This window comes from Cygnus olor, chromosome 19, assembly GCF_009769625.2.
Source record: "Cygnus olor isolate bCygOlo1 chromosome 19, bCygOlo1.pri.v2, whole genome shotgun sequence".
In the NCBI taxonomy this organism is placed as follows: Eukaryota; Metazoa; Chordata; class Aves; order Anseriformes; family Anatidae; genus Cygnus; species Cygnus olor.
The window spans coordinates 4,016,027-4,033,160 of NC_049187.1; the positions used below are offsets into that span (position 1 = coordinate 4,016,027).

General features: G+C 49.7%; 1 protein-coding gene across 3 annotated transcripts; it reads left to right on the forward strand.

The window, feature by feature from the left end:
* Positions 1–209: 209 nt before the first annotated feature.
* On the forward strand, positions 210–17,134 carry LOC121057537 (CMP-N-acetylneuraminate-beta-galactosamide-alpha-2,3-sialyltransferase 4-like). Of its 3 annotated transcripts, none has more exons than XM_040531881.1 (11): positions 210–375; positions 7,879–7,975; positions 10,135–10,189; positions 10,660–10,740; positions 10,877–10,933; positions 11,633–11,760; positions 12,379–12,442; positions 13,215–13,310; positions 13,872–14,064; positions 15,978–16,124; positions 16,483–17,134. In XM_040531881.1, exons 1-11 carry the CDS (start codon positions 325–327, stop codon positions 16,588–16,590), a joined length of 1,077 nt encoding a protein of 358 aa, XP_040387815.1. In that variant the 5' UTR covers positions 210–324; the 3' UTR covers positions 16,591–17,134. The 3 variants fall into 3 exon arrangements, with proteins under 3 accessions (XP_040387815.1, XP_040387817.1, XP_040387816.1); XM_040531883.1 differs by lacking the exon at positions 16,483–17,134 and adding an exon at positions 14,394–14,523 and having other exon boundaries at positions 232–375; positions 15,978–16,116; XM_040531882.1 differs by lacking the exon at positions 15,978–16,124 and adding an exon at positions 14,394–14,523 and having other exon boundaries at positions 236–375.

The following is a 17,134-nucleotide window of genomic DNA, read 5'->3' on the forward strand; positions in this document are numbered from 1 at the left end:
ATCCCATTTCAGCTCTCCGCTTCTCCACTGGGTTTTATAAAACCAAGCGCTGGCCCATGCTTGTGGTGGGTGGTGAATCACACCTTTACCTCCTTGCTTCCAGGGGAAATTTGGCTGAGGCCGCAGCAGATACACAGTCTGAAAAAAAAAAACAAAACAGCTTACCAGAGAAAGCAAATTCCCTCCCCTGTTTGCCTTGGATGGCAAACTTTATCACTTCCAGGGATTTTATCAAGATGCCCGGAGTCACAAAGCAGCCAGTTTGCGAGTCATACAAAATGGCTGGCACTGGAGGCAGGGGCTGAAAGCAGGGCAAGGAGTGGGATGAATTTCCCTGGCCTCTCCGGGGCTGCAACTTGCTTCCAGAGGACCTGTGTAGGTACAAACTCCTGTGCTGCAATCCATGCTGGGGACAGGGACATGGCCCCAGGGCCTGCAGTGCCCGAGGTGGGCAGGGAACATAGAGCTGGGCCTGCGCAGCACAGGGCTGAGAACTGCCACCATGGGCTTGCAGAGGCGGGCCTGCAGCAGGCTGTCATTTTGGGGCAGTGAGAGCCACCATGCCTAACATAGCCTGGATGAAAGCTGGCTGGGGAGGGAGGTAGGGCTGGCAATGTGCCAAAAGTCCCACCCCCCCAACCCCAAAGTTTTCAAGTTCCTGCTGTGCACCCTGCCGCACAAGGGGCAAGCAAATGTAACACCCTCCCCCGGGAGGCCACGGCCCAAGGGTTCGCTTGCTGTGAGGGAAGCAAAGGCAAGGAGATCGCAGCAGGGCAGGCCAGCACTTCGGTAGGGAGGCCTGCTGTGTGACTGCCAGGTTGCGGGGGCGAGGAGGAGAAAGCAGGGCCAGGACCTTTGGCAGGTATGGTACGAGTGGCCCAGCATCCCTGGGGACAGGGCTGCGGTGAAGAAGGGGGGCAGCCCCTCAGGGTGGGCACCACCAGACCCCGGCGCCCCTTGTCTGAGGGGCGGTTGGGGGTGTTTGTCACAGACGGCTGGAGCAAGCAGGAGGGCGAGGGTGTGCCCCTTTCCCAGGGAGACAAACAGCCATATGGTGTTTAAAATGCCCTCTGCTCTCAGGTTTCTCCCCATGTCACCCCAAAGCCCAAGGCCCGGCTGTTACTGCCCCTTGTACCCCGCTGCAGGGTGCTCTGGAGTGCGGACGCTCCAGGGGCTGAGCTCTTCTGTCACACTGACAGCAGCCCCTATCCCCACGTAACACCAGGCCTTATTTTCCTCCTTTTCCCCATAGAAAAGCTATTTCAGGCCATGGTCATTATAGCAGTTGGTTTTATAACCCAGATCCCAGCATGACTAGCCAGCGGTGTGTACCCCATTGCTTATCTTGTCTGCTGTCAGACTGCTTCACTTTCCTCGCGTCTGGTGATTTATTTTGTTTTGTTTTGGTATTTTATTTTATTTTATTTTTATTTTATTTTATTTTATTTTATTTTACTCTATTTTACTCTATTTTATTTTTCTTTTTCCTGTGAGTGCAAGAGCCAGAAACAAAGGCAGTGAAGCCAGGAGTGCCCTTTGCTGCCACTGTGCCTGTCCCTGCAGTGAAGCTGATCAACGTGTCTGCTTTTTGGCCCCAAGTGCAGGTCTGGACCTGGCTGCAGCCTGCTGTGTGGGGCACAAGGAGCTGTGAAAGGCTTTTCCTCTCTTCTCTCTCCAGTCCTTTCCTTCTGGTCTGTCTTCCCAGGAACTTAGCTGGGACAGTCTCTGCCCCAGGACGTGGTGTGGACAGGCAGGCAGAGAGAGCTGTGAGGGCGCTGGAGGGTGAATTGGGGCCTTGTGGTGTGCACATCATCCCCTCTGCTTGCATCAGCCATGTCAGGCTGCGCTGCAGGCAGGGGAGATGTGGGAAAGCATGTGCATACCCCAGGGCTCTGAGAGCCAGCCTCTCTCCCTGGGCCTGACAGTTCGTGTGGATCCTTCCTCTTCCTCCTGCCCTGCAGGGCTTCTGCCTGGAGCACTTGGGTTAGCTCATTTTTCCCATGCAGCAGTTCGTGTTTTTCCTTGCACAGTAAGTTGGGTCTTGGTTAGGCTCCAGGGCCTGTCTATGCGTCTTGCTGCTGTTCTAAGGCTTGGGGCGGGGAGGGGAAGAAAGCTGCAGAGAGCAGTGTGAATTGCTAAAGCTTTGGGCTGGCAAACTGACATCAGATCAATGGGAGAAAACATGAGGGCTGAAGGAGGGTTGCATTTGGAATTGTGCTCTGGAGGGGAACGGGAAGGAGCAGTGACAGCAATATCCATGTGGGGAGACAGGACCCATGCCGGCCACAGAGGGATGCAAAGTGGTCTGGTTCCACAGAGACAAGGCTGCAGCACCCCAAGGTGCCTTTTCCGAACGAGAAGCCAGACCAGAGCAAGCTCAACACAGAGATGCCAGTGGCCCCAGTGCTGCCAGCCATGTGCTCTGCCCTCCCCACACTGTGCACAGCTCCTCCATCCCCAGCTCTGCTGCTGGATGTCCTCTTCCCAGGTCCCCTGAGGTGGCTGGACACCATGCTGTGCGTGTTGGTTGCTGCTGCTGTCACTGATCGGGGCACTTTGCAGCTCTCACCCTAGGTGCTGTCAAAGCATCATGATGCCATTTGCTGGCGTTGTTAATGAGCACTCTCTCCCATGGACTCACTTAACAGTGTGGCACAGTGCCCGCTGACAGCGGCTGAGGACCTGCCACAGCTGGAAAAGGGCTTTTTAAGCAGAGAGAAAGCCCTGCTGGGACATCTGCAGGGTGGGGAATTTTCCAGGCGAAAAAGGGGGGCAAAATCCCCATTTCCCACTCCATGCTTCTTTTGCTGGTAGTTCCTTTGCTATTCCCCTCTGAGATCTTGGTAGCCTTGTGAGATGTTGGGCTGATTTCAGGCCCGTGCTGAAGGGCACTGAGATTCCTGAAACGTTTGATCTGGAGCTTTCACCCACACTTTAGCACTGCACCCAGGCTCTGTAGCACAGCCATGCTGGAGCTCAGAGACCTCCCTGGGAACGGGAGCAGGTCCTGTCTGCCTCCTTCCTCCCCAGCCCCATGCAATTCTCTGTAGGTTTTCTGTACAGCCCCTGAAAAGTAATGCAAAGACAGCAGGAGAAAAATGAAGCCCAAGTTGATGTAGGCTGGATGTGGCTGCTCTCCTGTCTCTGTGCATGGATGGCTGCAGGGAACGAGAGCCTGTTTAGGGTGGGTGCACTGCACTGGTGAGGTGTGCCCTGCAAAATCCCCAATTAATGCATCTGAGGGTCCTCCAAGTCCCTTCTTCCCCACTTTACAAAGTCCTCCCTTTAAGGTCACCTTAAGCAGTGGCAAGCTGAAGTAAGGCTGTGGCAGCTGTGGCACCTCCTGGTCTCAGGCTGAGCTCCGACGCAGCCATTGAGCTGACTTTCTGTGGCACGTGGAACGGTTGCACAGCGTTGGTCCACAGAGCATCCCGGTGCAGGGCTCTCCTGTGAACACTTCTTGGTGCCCATGCACATGTGGAGGTGGTGGCCACAGGACATCCTGCTCCTGGGTGGTCAGTGCTGGGAGCTGGGATGTGCTACCCCCAGGGACACCCAGGGTTTTGCTCACAGGTTCCTCTGCCTCCTTGGCCCCTGTGAGTTTTGGCACAAAGGAGATGCTGCAGTGCATACCTAAAGCACATGATGGCACTGCAGGAGCGCAAAACAGCCTCGGCCTCTTCCGCAGCTCGGCTGGGCTTTTAACCCCTCCGAGGAGGCAAAGCTACTGCAAGTGCGGTGGCTTTCCAGGGACGAGGTGTGGAGGGGGGTTTGGGGGGCGATGATGCCCACTGCTGTCCCCAGCTAGGGCAAAGCCTTGCACCCGAGCTGTTGGCTTCCTCCATGGCATCGCCCATCTCCCTGGGACAGGAGGAGCTGAGTGCGTGCGGTGCTGCGTCGTGGGCCAGAGCACATTTGTGAGCTGGCACCTCCCAAAATGCAGGGGGGATTTGTGCAGTGGCTCCTCACAGCTGTACAGGGGGTAGTCCCTGGTCTTGGCATGCCTGAGGCCATTCCCCCTCTCTGCAGAGACCCACCTAAATCTTCCCCAGAGAGACCAGCTGTGCTTGACCAGGTGGCAAGACAGATGTAGGGCTAATTTGGGCAGCAGCACCTGTACGCCAGCATGCACCAAATGCATTCACCCGGGTGCACTGAGGAGCACTGCCCCAGCCCTCAGCTCGCTCAGATCCTGTCGCTGCCACGTCTGGCTTCGCCTCCTGAGCTCACGCAGGCAGAGAGATGGTCTTCAGATACGCGCTGGTCGGAAGCGAGCCCCGGTGCAGGTCTTGCATGATAATATCCTGCTGGCTGGCACCTGGGGCTTGGAAGAGGGCGAGCGCATTTGTTAGTTTGCTGGCTCCTGAAGCGACTGATCCTCTAGCCAAAAACCGGGAAGAGTTGCAGAGACAAACAGAAAGGCTGCAACAGCGTTTCCATGTAGCACATGCTTTTTTCCTGAAATAATCCCTGCAGGACAGAAACTCTGCTTAAAATATTTGGATGTGACAGTCGTGGTAGTTAGCTGTTCTTTGTAGATGGACTGAAAGTGTATAAATGCAGCAAGTTCTGCCCAAATTATTGCCAGATTGTGTAGGTATGTAAAAGTGTGATCTTCATAGAGGGTGGCTTGAATTATGTGGTGGACACAAGGTGGATGGCTCTGCTTTTCCTCCTGTTGTCATCCCCATAGAAAAAAGTTCTCTTTAGGACTTCTCCATAAGTAACAAGACATACGTCCATGAGAGAAAGCACAAAATCAGGAGCAGAGGAGAAAAACACTCTTCCAAGTAAGGAGAGGGGTGGAGGGGCTTGGTTTCTGCAGCTTGTGTCCATCTCTCTGGGTGGAGCACTCTTTGCTTGATATCTCCCTGTTTTAAATGCAGCTGATTGATTTTCTTTCTCTCTGATTTTTCTTTCTTTTTTTCTTGATTTTCTTTTGTGCCTGTTTATTTTAATAAAGATAGATTTTTTTTGAAACCTGAAGCAAAATGTTCCACTGTCTCCACCCACCCCCCTGGCACTAAGCGCTGATGGGTATTTCAGTGGTTATAATTTGATTTCTGCCTCTCCTGCTGGGCTGATGTGAGAGAAACAACATTTAGAGAAGTAGATTTAAAAAAAAAAAAAATTTGGAGCAGGGGAGGCAGAGGCTGGGAGTGGTGTGGGAAGAGGGAAAGAGAATCAACGAGAATGCACTGCACTCTCATTTTCTAGGCCATTTTTTTTTTTCAAGTTTGCAATCTCTGATGGACAAAAATCCAAGTATAGCTCAACTAATCAATCGCTCTCTGAAGAATAGAAAATGCCTCATCTCTTAGGTATTTTTGTGTTATTCTTGGCCTGCTGCAGTGACTCATCGGAGCTGCTCTGTGCCAACGATTTTGGGCTTGTAGCCCCTTTGAGAGGTAGAGAATTCTGATCATTCCGTTTTGCAAGTGGAGAAACTGAGGCATGGAGTAGTAAATCGGTTCCTTCCCCTTCAGATCACGTGTGTGGCGAGGGCAGTGTGTGGAGCAGGCGTTAAGGGCTGATTTCTGAACCTGTGATTCAATCAGCACACATAATCCAGATGCAGTTTCCGCAGCACTCAGCTCTTTACACTTAGACAAAACAAGGTTTTTCACTAGTGCTTAGCAGTCAGCCCATCTCCAGCGATAATATTGAGCAGCAGATTTTCAAAAGAACTCAGCAACTCCTCAGCTCCTGGAGTTTCTTAGGGAAAAGCTCCTGCTTTTAGCTAACAGGAATGTTTTTTTCTTTGCCAAAAATCTGACCCTTCGTTTCTAGGCACAGAATTAAAAACTCGATCATCATTTTTTTTTCTAGTTTTAAAACAGGAGCATCCTTCTTTTCCTTTTTTTTTTCTTGATTTATTTGGTTTCTAGGGACATGATTAGTGATTGCTTGTGTGCATATCTGAAGTTAATAGCTTTTCTAAATATTTTTGCCTCCTCTAAAATACATATCGAGATTGTCTGCAGCAGTTTGCATTTCCTGCTGTGGAGACAAATACCTTAATTAGAATGGAAAGGAGGAAAAAAAATCACACAGAAAAAGAAAACATCTCTGTGAAAAGAAACCTGAAAGGCTTGAGAGAAGTAGAAACGGGCAAATGAAGCCTCCTAGCAGGCAGGAGGCATCTTGCAGAAATAAGGGTGTATGCACACAGGCTTTGGGGATTGTTTTGCAGAGGGGGTACTGCTGGAAGCTGGGCTGGGTGCAGAAGCTGTTGCCTTTCTGTCAGGCAATAAGAGCTGTTCTCAAACTGCTCACTCTCAGCCTCCTGCAGCTCCTGCTCTGATCTGTCTGCAGGGCTTGGTTTCAGTGATCGTGTCTTGAGAACAGGAGGGACAGGGGATGTTCTTTTGCCATCGTAACTGCCTTGGACATGTGTTTTTCCTTCACTTTAGAGTGAAGGCTTACATAAATCCTGTGTGGTTGCTGTAGTTCGTTATGGGACTCTTTGTACCTGCTGGTCCCCCCTTGGCTTCAGCATGCACTGGGGAAAGCACAGCAGAAGAAAGCAGCAAGAGATGCCTATATACCAGGCTGGTTTTAACTCTGAGGACAAATGAGAGGGATGGGAAGCTGCAAGTACAAAATTGTTGCTCAGACCTGCAGATTTGCTCCCTGAGTCTAGTTAGAGGTGAAAGTACTGCATGTAGTTTCGACTGCAAAGTTTGACAGAGCAGGAGAAAAGGTGACCATATTTATAACCGAGAGCACCGTGTAAGTCTGCAACGTTTGCCTGCAGGGAAATGGGGTAAGAGACCTCTTGCCTTCCTTATATTTTTAAGCAAAAGCATCAGCCTGCAAAGGGCACACGTTCAGCCCACTCCCACCTCCACAGTAGGTCTGCAGCCAGAAAAGATGAGCTAGCTCTCTCCACACCCCTGTCTTAAGGTCTTTCTGGGAAACACTCCCAATCCCCTTCCCCTAACAGGCATCCATTCACCCAAAAAAAGACCCTGCTGTCCCAAAGCACAGCAGGCTGCCAGGGCTTCCTATTTATGGCCAGCTCTGATGCACTTCACATGCTGCCCATAGCTGGGGGACCACCCAGACCTCCTTGACATCGTCCAGGAGAGCAGCAGCTGCCAGCCCTGGGTTTCAGAGGGCAGCCTTGCTCCAGATGAGTGGTAGCCAGCAGAAGGGTCTGCTTGGATGGATTAATCAGCCTTGCAAAGGTCTTTTTCCAGGCCAGGGGATGGGGGGAAGAAGGTGGACTGAGAGCATCGCAGACTGCTTCCCTGCTGCTGAGCTCGGATTTGTATCCAGCTCATTGAGGATAATTAGATGATCACCATCAGATGGGTAAGCTGAGTGCTCACTTTCTGCACCATCCCTCCAAGAGAGGAGCACATTATTCCTGTTTTTCACCAGCCCAAACCAGCAATTGTCTATGTGAGCTGCGGTGCTGTCCCTGTATAATTAAGGCTGTCAGTCAAACCCAGACACCTAAACACCACAAACTCCACAGCATAGGAGGATTGATCACAGGACTTTATTGGCAGTCAAAGCAGCACTTTGTGGGCTCTCTTTTCCTTTGTCAGTGGAACAAACTGTGGGGCCGTGAGAAGGGAACACCCCTGGGAAGGTGGTTAGGTGCCTCCACCGCCTGCTTACTGGGCACGCAGCTGTGATGCCAGATCCTGTGCAGGCAGAGGGATGGGCTGCGCTGATCCTGATCAGTGTTTGCAGGGGCCTTGAGGCCAGCAGGCGGAGCATGGGGAGCACCAGTGCTGTGTGGATATGGGCACAGCGTCGGAAAGTCTAGGCTTACGGGACAGGTACGCAGCCTGCCTGTCTCTGCAGAAGTGCCAGATGAAAGCTCCTCAGCCCCGTTTGACTGATGTTGTCTCTACTTTTTTGCAGGGTGTGCATGGAGACAGCATGAATGCTAGATCTGTAGCAGGAAGACTTGTCTTTGCCCTTTTCCAGTGGAAAAGGCTGGTGATATTGCTGTGCTTGGGTAAGAAAACTTCAATTCGTGCTGAACCTTGCTGTTTCCCAGCCATCACTCACCGCTGTGTCCCCCTGCCCTATGCCTTGCAGGGCTGGGACTGTATAGAGGGAGGGTCCCCTCCTGGCCATGGATGTCTTCACTGGAGAGACCCCCAAAATGGAATAAGCCAGAAGATAGCAGGGAAGGAGACACATTTCCATAAATCCAACAAACACTGCCCCGTGTCCCCACAGACTGAGATGAGGGGGATCTGTGGAGTTAAATGCATTCCCAGTGCATAGGGATCAGCAACAGGAGCACAGGCACCGGTCATGGTGCCCTGCTTTCACTGCACATAGCTCCATCGCTTGTATTCCCAAATGCTGAGCCTTGTCCTGCAAACGGCCCCGCCACGTGCAGCTCCCCCTGCAACAGCTCTGCTCTCCTGTGCATGAGCCTTCCACTCATATTTGTCACTAGCAAAGTTGGTTTTTTCCAAGAGATTTTTTAGGTGTGCCTGTTTTGGGTGAATTTTATCAAGTCATCTTGGATGTCTCAGGGGGTGTGGTGAGCAGAAAAGCATCTAAAAGGTGACTTTTTTTCCCAAAGTACAGAAATCCTTCTGTTGTTTTGCACAAGTGTAGAACAGCTAGGTGTTAACTTCATGAATTCTCCCCTGTATTAATATTTGTTAACATTTAAAAACCTCAGAGCAAGGCAAGCCTCCTGTCTGGTATGTGTGCAGAGGGCTGCAGGAGGCTAAAGCAGGGTTAACATGCTTCTGTGATAATCGAATGAGATTCCTGGGACGGAGGGGAGGTCTAGCAGTCACCCTCTGATAAATGCCACTGCAGTCTTTGCAGGATTAGGGTCCAGAGGTGGGTGTTTGCCTGCATTGTGTGTTTGTGTGTAGCAACCCAGAAATTAATCGGCCGATGAAAGCTTCGGTGTGGTATGTGCAGGAGGTCCAGGAGAGACCCACTGGTACAATGTCTGTACGAGTGTACGTAACTGCTTGTGATCTCCCTCCAAGAGAATGAAAACCAATTCTAATTTCATACCATCATTGAAAGGCCAGTTGTTTGTCACAGGAAAAAATCACTGCTGCTTAATGGCCAAGATGCGACCATTGTCATTTTCATAAAAAAGAAAGAGCCATCATAATGTAACGACTATTTTGTTGTATGATGTGGGAAGTGCTGAGGAAAGTCAAATTAAAAGTCTTTATCTCCAATCTGAATGGCCTCTTTACTAATGGTTAAAAAACAAACAGAACACAAAGAAACAGCAAAAACAACTAATGCTGGAAAATCCTTACCCTTACATGCCAGCAGCAGCACACCAGCAGCTCCATGAAGCCAGCAGGAGGAGCTGGGCACTCTGATGGGCTGGGTGAGGGGACAGACCTCTGGGCCTCTCCTAAATCAGAGACCCTCAGGGGCAAATCCTTCCCCTTCCTCAGCTCCTTAGAGCTGCAGCAGTGTCTGGAGTGTCAATTCCCTCACATTTCCTGCTTTGGGTCATGCCACTAGAAGGGTGCACATGATGGAGAAGTCTTTCCCTGCTGCATCCACATGCAGGGCAAGCATGAATCCCAAATTCATCCAGGGGAAGCCAAGCTTGTGTTCGGAATCAGCACAGTGCCTTGCTTAAGGTGAAGAGCAGCTCAGACAAGCTGTGGCCCGTGTTACTAAACTGCTCTCAGCTAATCTTTTGTCTGGCATGGACCTGCTGATTTCAGCACTGGAAGCAGCCCTGGTTGGGACTGGAGGATTTCTCCTGCATGTGCATTTCTTCTTACTGCTGTGAGCCTTTGCTCTCCTCAGCTTTCTGGATTTTGTACCCAAGCATCATGGTGTGAGTTGTGGCTGCATTGTGCTGTCTGTCTGGGACATAATGGATTGCTTTGTGCAGCAGGAACTGCTTGAATGTGCTCGTGGTCCTCGGGTTCACTACCAGAAGGCCCATTAATTTTTGCTAGCAAGGGCCTAAATCAAATGCAGCCACTTGGAGGCTCCAAACTCTGAAACAGGGTCTGGTCTGCTCAGCTGCAGGTCTGATGGCTGCAGGGACTCAGGAGATGCTGTTGTGGGGGAGAGGTCCTGTGGGCTGCACGGTGGGCTGGTTGTAGCTGTCGTGCTCTGGCTGTGCAGCTGATCTACCTGTGTCTGCCTCTCCTTCTGCAGGTCTGTGCATGAAGGAGCTGTACTATGTGATGAACACACTTGAAAGTCATGTTGGGTAAGTTAACTTCTTCCATTTTCTGACCTCAGTGCTGCTGTGGTCTGGGCTAACTGTGGGACACAGTTCTTTATTGTGGAAAGTAGCTGCCAGGGTAAAACCTGGGCTAAGAAACAGCTCCCCCAGTAAGGTTTGAATCCTTGAGGACTTGGAGGACTGTGTTCTGCCTGGAAGGGCAGGGCAGATGGAAAAGTAGCAGGATGAAACAGCATTGGTGAGCCTGGAGATAGCTTAGCTAGACCACAGCAGGGATTCCCCAGTGTTGATGGTCACCGCCAGAGGAACTTGTGGCTGTCCCACAGTGCTCTTCATTGTGTGCCTCCATGTGGGGTAAAGAACAAGGCTCACCTGAGGCCAATGATTTCCTAAAACTCAAGCTGCTCAAGGCCGTGAGCGGCTTGACTTAACTTTGGCATTATCTCTCCAGAGGTCTTTTTCCATCTAAATTCCTCTGTGTTTCTGTTGAGTAGACAAGGAGGCCTTTACATGCTCTTTGGAGGGGGCCTGTTCATGGACAGCAGTGGTCAGAAGCTGGGAGATGGGACAACATGGTCAGGAGCTCAAAACCCTCCATTTGTAGACATCTTTAAGAGACCTCCTGAACTACCACTGGTTCTAAGGCCACAATCTAAGGTTTGAGAGCCTTCAGGAAGGGCTGGTAGGAAATTAACCTTGTTTCTTTTACAGGAGGCATGTTGGTGCTTGCCAGAGACGCTTCATGTGGAGAAAGCCTTTTCTTGGGAGGTTTGTTAGCTGTATCTCATTTGTGTGGGGAATTTTGATGAGAGATCAGTGAGTGTCTCGGTGGCTACTGCTTGGTGGAGACTGGCATTCTGGGGTTTGTGTGCAGATATGCAGGAAGGAAATAGAACTAAGCTCAGCTAACTCTTGCACAATTGCACCTTGGCCCCATAACAAGTGAGTCAACAGGCCAGCAGGATGATGCAATGCAGAAAGTGTGAGTAAAATGTCCAAGCAGAGAGGAAGAGGTGCAAGCTGTTAAATTGGTCAGTGTGCAGTCAGGCTTTGTCATGGGTGTTTTGAGCTTTGTCATGAAGTGAATGAGTAAATGAAATCGGGAACGTAACTGGAATTCTCTCCCTCTCTCCTCTGGATAAACAATGAAACAATGAGTAAGCATTCCTCAAACTAGTACGGAGAGAGGAATGACTGAAAAAAGAGAGAAGCTGGGGGGGCAGAACTGGAGAGGAAATGAAACTTTTCTGTCGCTGCTGCTCAGAAGATGGGTTAGAAACAGCGAGCAGTAGGGACTGGATTTTAAAAATGTGGGTCATTTCTGGGAAGTACTTCAGGACAGTTCAGCAGCTTTCCAAAGCTCTTCATTATTCAGCCTGCTTCAGCTGCCCTAGTCCTTGTGTCTGACACTACTGTGACTGCTCCACTTGTCCATGAACTGCTGCGTCTCTGATTCTCTCTTGTTAGGTCTGAATCTCACTGGAAGCCTTTCCTGACCAGCAAATCCTTATACTCACTCATGGACAGGCCTTTTAGACAGAAGGCTGAAGAAGTTCTGTGGTTCCATGAACTTCCTTTTGGGCTGCAGAGTTCAGGTATTGCAGTGCTCTGCCCTCAGTGTTGTGGATGGACATGGTGTGGCTGGAGATCCTCCCTCTCCCTGGCAGCCTCAAGTGCTGCAGAGGAGATAGAAATACTGGGTGCCAGCGTGCACCAGGGTCAATCTGGGCTGACTGGATGGGGTGCCTTTGAGAAAAGGTCATAGTCCATCATAGTAGTCATGAAAGAAGGAGAGCAGTGCTTTAACTACAGGCTGTAGCTGTGCAGGGAGGGATGGGAAGTGGAAAGCTGAGAGAAATGCTCTTGTGGATAGAGTAGGAGCCACTGCAGAAGTTATTAAATGCCATTGGCAAGAGGATACTGAGTGGGCTGGTACCTGTTGCCTTATTCAGTGTGAGGTACTACAGACCAGCTTCAATTGCTGGTAGTGCTGATCATAAAGTGCATGTCCTTCATGTGGCAAAAATGCCTAGTGTGGACAGTGTTGGGCAGATGGAGGTGACGAGCAGTGTTTAAGTAGGCTGTCCCATTTAAACTGTCCTGGCATTTTACATGGGGATGAAACCCCAAAAGAAAAAGGAGAGTTAGCCTGTTGTCAGTGGTGGGGCCATGATTTTCCCCTGAAGATGACTCTTCAACTTCTTCTCTTCTAGTTCTCTCTGCTTTTAGCACATTGCAGCTTCTTCCAGAGCAGGAGTTGCCTGGATCCTTTGGCCGGTACGATGGCTGGGCTGGAGATGGGTGTTGGGGGAGCAGGTCTGTCGGAGAAGTGATAGATGGGTTGAGAGCCCCAGTTTCTGCAGCTTTTCGAAGTTCTCTCTCTTAGTGCTCAACTTCACAGTCCTTTCTGCCTCTCACTCCTGCTACTCTTCATCTCCTCTCTCAGTAGGCTTCTCTTTCTCTCCCTTTTAAATGTACCCTTTCAAGCAGTTCTTGTACTGATGAACTTAAGCTGCTAGCTCCCGGCTCCCTCCCTTTAACTTCTGTCATACCCTGAGTTCTGTTCTCAGTGTTGCCCTGTCCCATCTATTTTCTCTTGCTTTAAATCCATCCCAAGCATGACAGACTGGAAAGCTGGGTGAATCCCTCAGTTCTGCCTGCCCACATTCAGGGGGAGCTGGAAGCAAAGTAAGCTGTCCGTGGCAGCTCTTGGCAAGCACTTTCACTTAGGTCCTTCTTTCCTCTAGTTAATTAGATGAATTTTTCTGTGGTGTCTCATTCTTCCTCTCCCCAGTGCACTGCATGCCACAAGCAGATGTCCCCCCTCATAGTTACTGGTCTACTAGGTAAACCCCAGCATACCAGCTATCCGGTGTGGATACACTGTCTGACTAGAAACAGCCAGAGTCCTACTAGTCAGGGATTCTCTCCTCTGATGTCGCCCCAGGAGTTACTTGAGGACATCAAAAAGGCTCTCAGGGATGCTGATTTAACCTGGTGGAGATGCTAGTCAGAGGATTTTATCTCTTGCAATCTATTCTTCTGCCAGCTTATGGTGCCAAAAGTGCATTGTGGTTGGGAATGGCTACTCCATCCATGGACAGCGCTTTGGGAATTTGATTGACTCTCACCATGTTATCATCAGGTACTGAATCCTTACTAAAACCTTAACAATTAAGCAGAGCTTGAGGACTGACATCATATATGTAACTTTCTTGCCTGGGAAACATTTAGGGTCCAGCAGCTCAGGTAATCAAATAACTTTTTTTGAGTTTATGGCTAAGCACAGACACAGCAGGAGCCAGAAACTGTACTGCTAACTCACAGGTGTTGTACCTGGGACTGGACAGCCACCTCCAGCTCAGTGCACTTGTAGGCAATCCCAATCTTTGTCTGCATTGCAACTTTACATGCAGATTTAGTCTGTCTTAAGCAAATCATTTAATGTGTTTCATGTCCCTGTCTGAAAAATAGTGGTTGCCTGCCATTGCCATCTTTTTCTTGCAAAGGAGGAACTATTGGGATGTCTGGTGGGGTGGCCCATTCTGTGCAACCAGGCTGCTGGGTTGGGCCATAGTGTGTGGTAGTGCCCTCATGTGCGTTCATATGGCCAGTCTGGCATCTGACAGCACACAGCTGCGTCCACGATTGGGAACAGGCGATAATGAAATTGGACCAATCCTGCCCTTCTGGCTTTGATTCTCAGATTAAATGATGCTCCAGTAAAAGAGTACAAGAAAGATGTGGGTGAGAGAACCAGCATCCGTCTCTTCTTCCCTGAATCTGCTCTGCCCAACCCTTTAGAAAACAATGACAATGATACACTGATGGTGTTTGTCCCATTCAAGCCTCTGGATTTCCTCTGGCTGAGGGAAGTGTTGCTGAAAACAAGGAACAAGGTGAGAAGTCTTTAATGAGGGGAGGTTGAAACAAGGTTATTTGTAGTGACATATTCAATAGCTCTAATAATCGTGTATCTTTCAAATATTTAATGAGCTGCACAAGGCACCTGAGACCTTATTTTTCACTAATTAGAAAGACCCCAGTCACAGCTAGATTGCATATGGGTGCATTGGAATGAGTGAAAAAGACCAGGAGATGCTTTGTTCCTCCAAATTCTCAGTCCTCAGAGCATCGAGCCAGAGCAACAGACCGCAGCTAACTTTCTCCTGGCATGGTCTGGTGTCCATGGACGTGCCATGAAGACCTCTCTGCCTTTCTCCTACAGACAAAGGTGGGATTTTGGCGGCAGCCCCCCCCAGCAGTGGAATGGGAACGTCTCTCAGCTACGTATTCTCAACCCATATGTCACCTACGAAGCGACGTACAAACTGCTGCAGCTGAATGCATCAAGTAGGGTATGATATCATGCTGGAGAGCAAACAGATGACCGTCAGTGTTCTGTGTCTTCCCTAATACCTTACTGCTTCAGCGCCACACAAGGGGAAGGAAAACCTACTCACTGGGTCAGCCAGTCCCTTCCCCTAGTAAATGCAGTCTTTCCGTATAGCATGGTGTTTCAAGTTTTGAGCCCTGTTTCTACAAGGAAGACTTGTAGAAGACTTTTCCCCACCTGTCACAACTGTGCAGCATTACTCTAATTCCAATCTGCCCTTGCCATTTTGCATTCAAGTGACTCTTCAGAGTTGAATTTCTGGCCATAGTTGTAGACCTCAGGACACCTGCTTCTCTAGCGACTAGCAGCTTTGTCGTACAAGCCCTTTCATACATGTTCCTTTGCTTTCCCTGTCTAGACCATTACTGATAATTAGCTAGCATAAAATGTGAGGAATTTTGGTTGGCTTTCCTTAAAACATTCAGTTCTTACAGATCTCTGGCCTGAGGCTGGCTGTTATGCCCACTGCTTCTGGAACGCAAATTTCCCCTTCGCTGCACGATGGAGGATTACTTCACTAATGAACCTAATGATACTTTGTCTTCAGTCCTGATGATCTTTGTGATGGTGCTGTGGAATCTTTAATTAACTTTAAGCCTGCTGGGCACCACCAGGATGTTTATAATCTGCAACAAATGCAGGAGAAGCTTGAAGGTCTGGTGTGGTGAAATAACCTTGTCCAAGGTCGTGCGCTGACTCTTGGCTGAGCTGAGATTAGAGACCAAGTCTCCTGACTGCTGAAGCAGTGCTGTAAAAAAGTCAATTTCCCTGTTAAACTGTTTGGAAAGTGCAAAGTGAGACAATCCAGATGAGGGGTGCTAAGTGCTAGGGTGAGCTTGGGGAACCAGGCAGCGTGTTCAGCTGCTCACAAGCGTGGTGGCTGTTCTGCACAGCCACAAGGCTTTTAAGGTCGCGGTTTGTACATGGTCATGTTAGCTTTATGTGAGCAGAGGGCAGTTTTGTAGCACACAGGCCAGGGACAGGAATTTAATGCATGGATTAGAAGTGAAGTTTCACATGAGGGCCCCCAGCAGGGAACACACACACAGAGGCACATGGAAAAGAAAGAGATGCGGGGACTTTGTCCAGGCTCTGTAATGGATGTGGCCTTATTAAAAAGTGTGCTGATTCCTTCCATCCAAAAGCTTTTTGATTTCCATGGAGCTCCGTGTTTTACCATTTCAGAGGTTTTACACTCCTGAGCCCTCATCTTCTGCAGCACCTTCTCAAAAGATGTTCCTTGTTTGAGTTCGGGGAGTGTTGTCCAGGCATTTGTCCTACTTCATTTACGTATTTTCTTGCTACGTGGAGTATGTGGAAACTATTGGTCCCAGCTGAAAAGGTGTTGCTAGTATCGGTTTTGTAATAGTATGAGTTTGAAATGCTAAACAGATGTTCTCTCTTTTCCCTTCCCAGAGATATGCCACCACGGGAATCATTGCTTTGAACTTAGCCCTCCATATATGCCAGGAGGTCAATATTGCAGGCTTTGGTTACCCCGGCAACCATGACAATACTACACCAATACATTATTACAATACAGGTCGCTCACGGAAAGAAGAGGTAGAAAATGCTTCCCCTTCAAACTGAGGTGTTCTCCATAGGGAAGCCTGCTGGCAAAAGCTGGGACTAAAGGAGCTGTGAGCTCTGGTAGCTGTCACTGGTGTTTCTTGTGGAAATTCCTGCTGGGGCATCCTGGGGAAGGTGCTAGGACATGCTTTGTTCCCAGAGAGCAGCTTGAGAACAGATGCTGGCTCCTTTGTGGTGCCTGTCATCTGGCCTAGTTTGGGGAGGAGGGTCCTGTGCAGTGAAAGTCCTGCAAGGGGCTGCATGTTGGGTCAGGCAGGATCCAGTGCATTTTGGGGTGGATGAGAGGCACTGTAAGGAATAATCAGTAACTTTGGCTCTCTTGTCCTTGCAGCTCATTCAGCATAATCTCACAGCTGAGAGGAACTGGCTGCTGAAGATGATTGAGTGGGGAGTGATTGCTGACCTAGCCAACCCTGCCTTTCAGGCCCAGAACCACTGAGAGAAGGCCATGATGCTTGCTGTCCCCATCCAGACAACCCTGGTGACCCCAGCTGGACTTTGCCTTTGTTCCAGGTTGTTCTGAGTATGTGACAGCATGTCCTGTCCCACATGGGATGGGAGATGAATCCTCCAAATTCAGAGCACTTGCGCTTTCCTCTGTTGGCCTCTGGCTTCCACTGCTGTCTGCTCCACTGGAGGATGAGCAGTATTACACAACCCTTCTTCCTTGAGTAATCTCTTCCTGGTTTGTAAACAGCTATCCTTTGCTCACCAGGTTATTTGTGAAAAGCACCAGACTGAGATGCTAAGCTGGTCTGCAGCCCCTGCGAAGGGGAGTGGTGAGAGCGCAGTGCCTACCTTGAGATTTCAAACTGCTTCCTACACAGATTGGAGTGAGAGAGAGTCATACCTACCCATCGCTATGGAAAAGGACTGAACACTCAGAAATTTCAGTATCTTGCTGATTGTTGGCAAATGTTAATGTCTGCAGGAGTTGTTTCTTTTATTGTTCTGTTTGAGAATAAATGCACTTCTGGTTTCAA

Excerpts from the sequence above, each read along its gene's own strand:
- LOC121057537 (XM_040531881.1), top strand. The coding sequence starts at position 325 with ATGAATTTCCCTGGCCTCTCCGGGGCTGCAACTTGCTTCCAGAGGACC. Across the intron at positions 7,976-10,134 it reads GGTGATATTGCTGTGCTTGG|GTCTGTGCATGAAGGAGCTG; the intron begins GTAAGAAAACTT and ends CTCCTTCTGCAG. Across the intron at positions 11,761-12,378 it reads TTTTGGGCTGCAGAGTTCAG|TTCTCTCTGCTTTTAGCACA; the intron begins GTATTGCAGTGC and ends CTTCTCTTCTAG.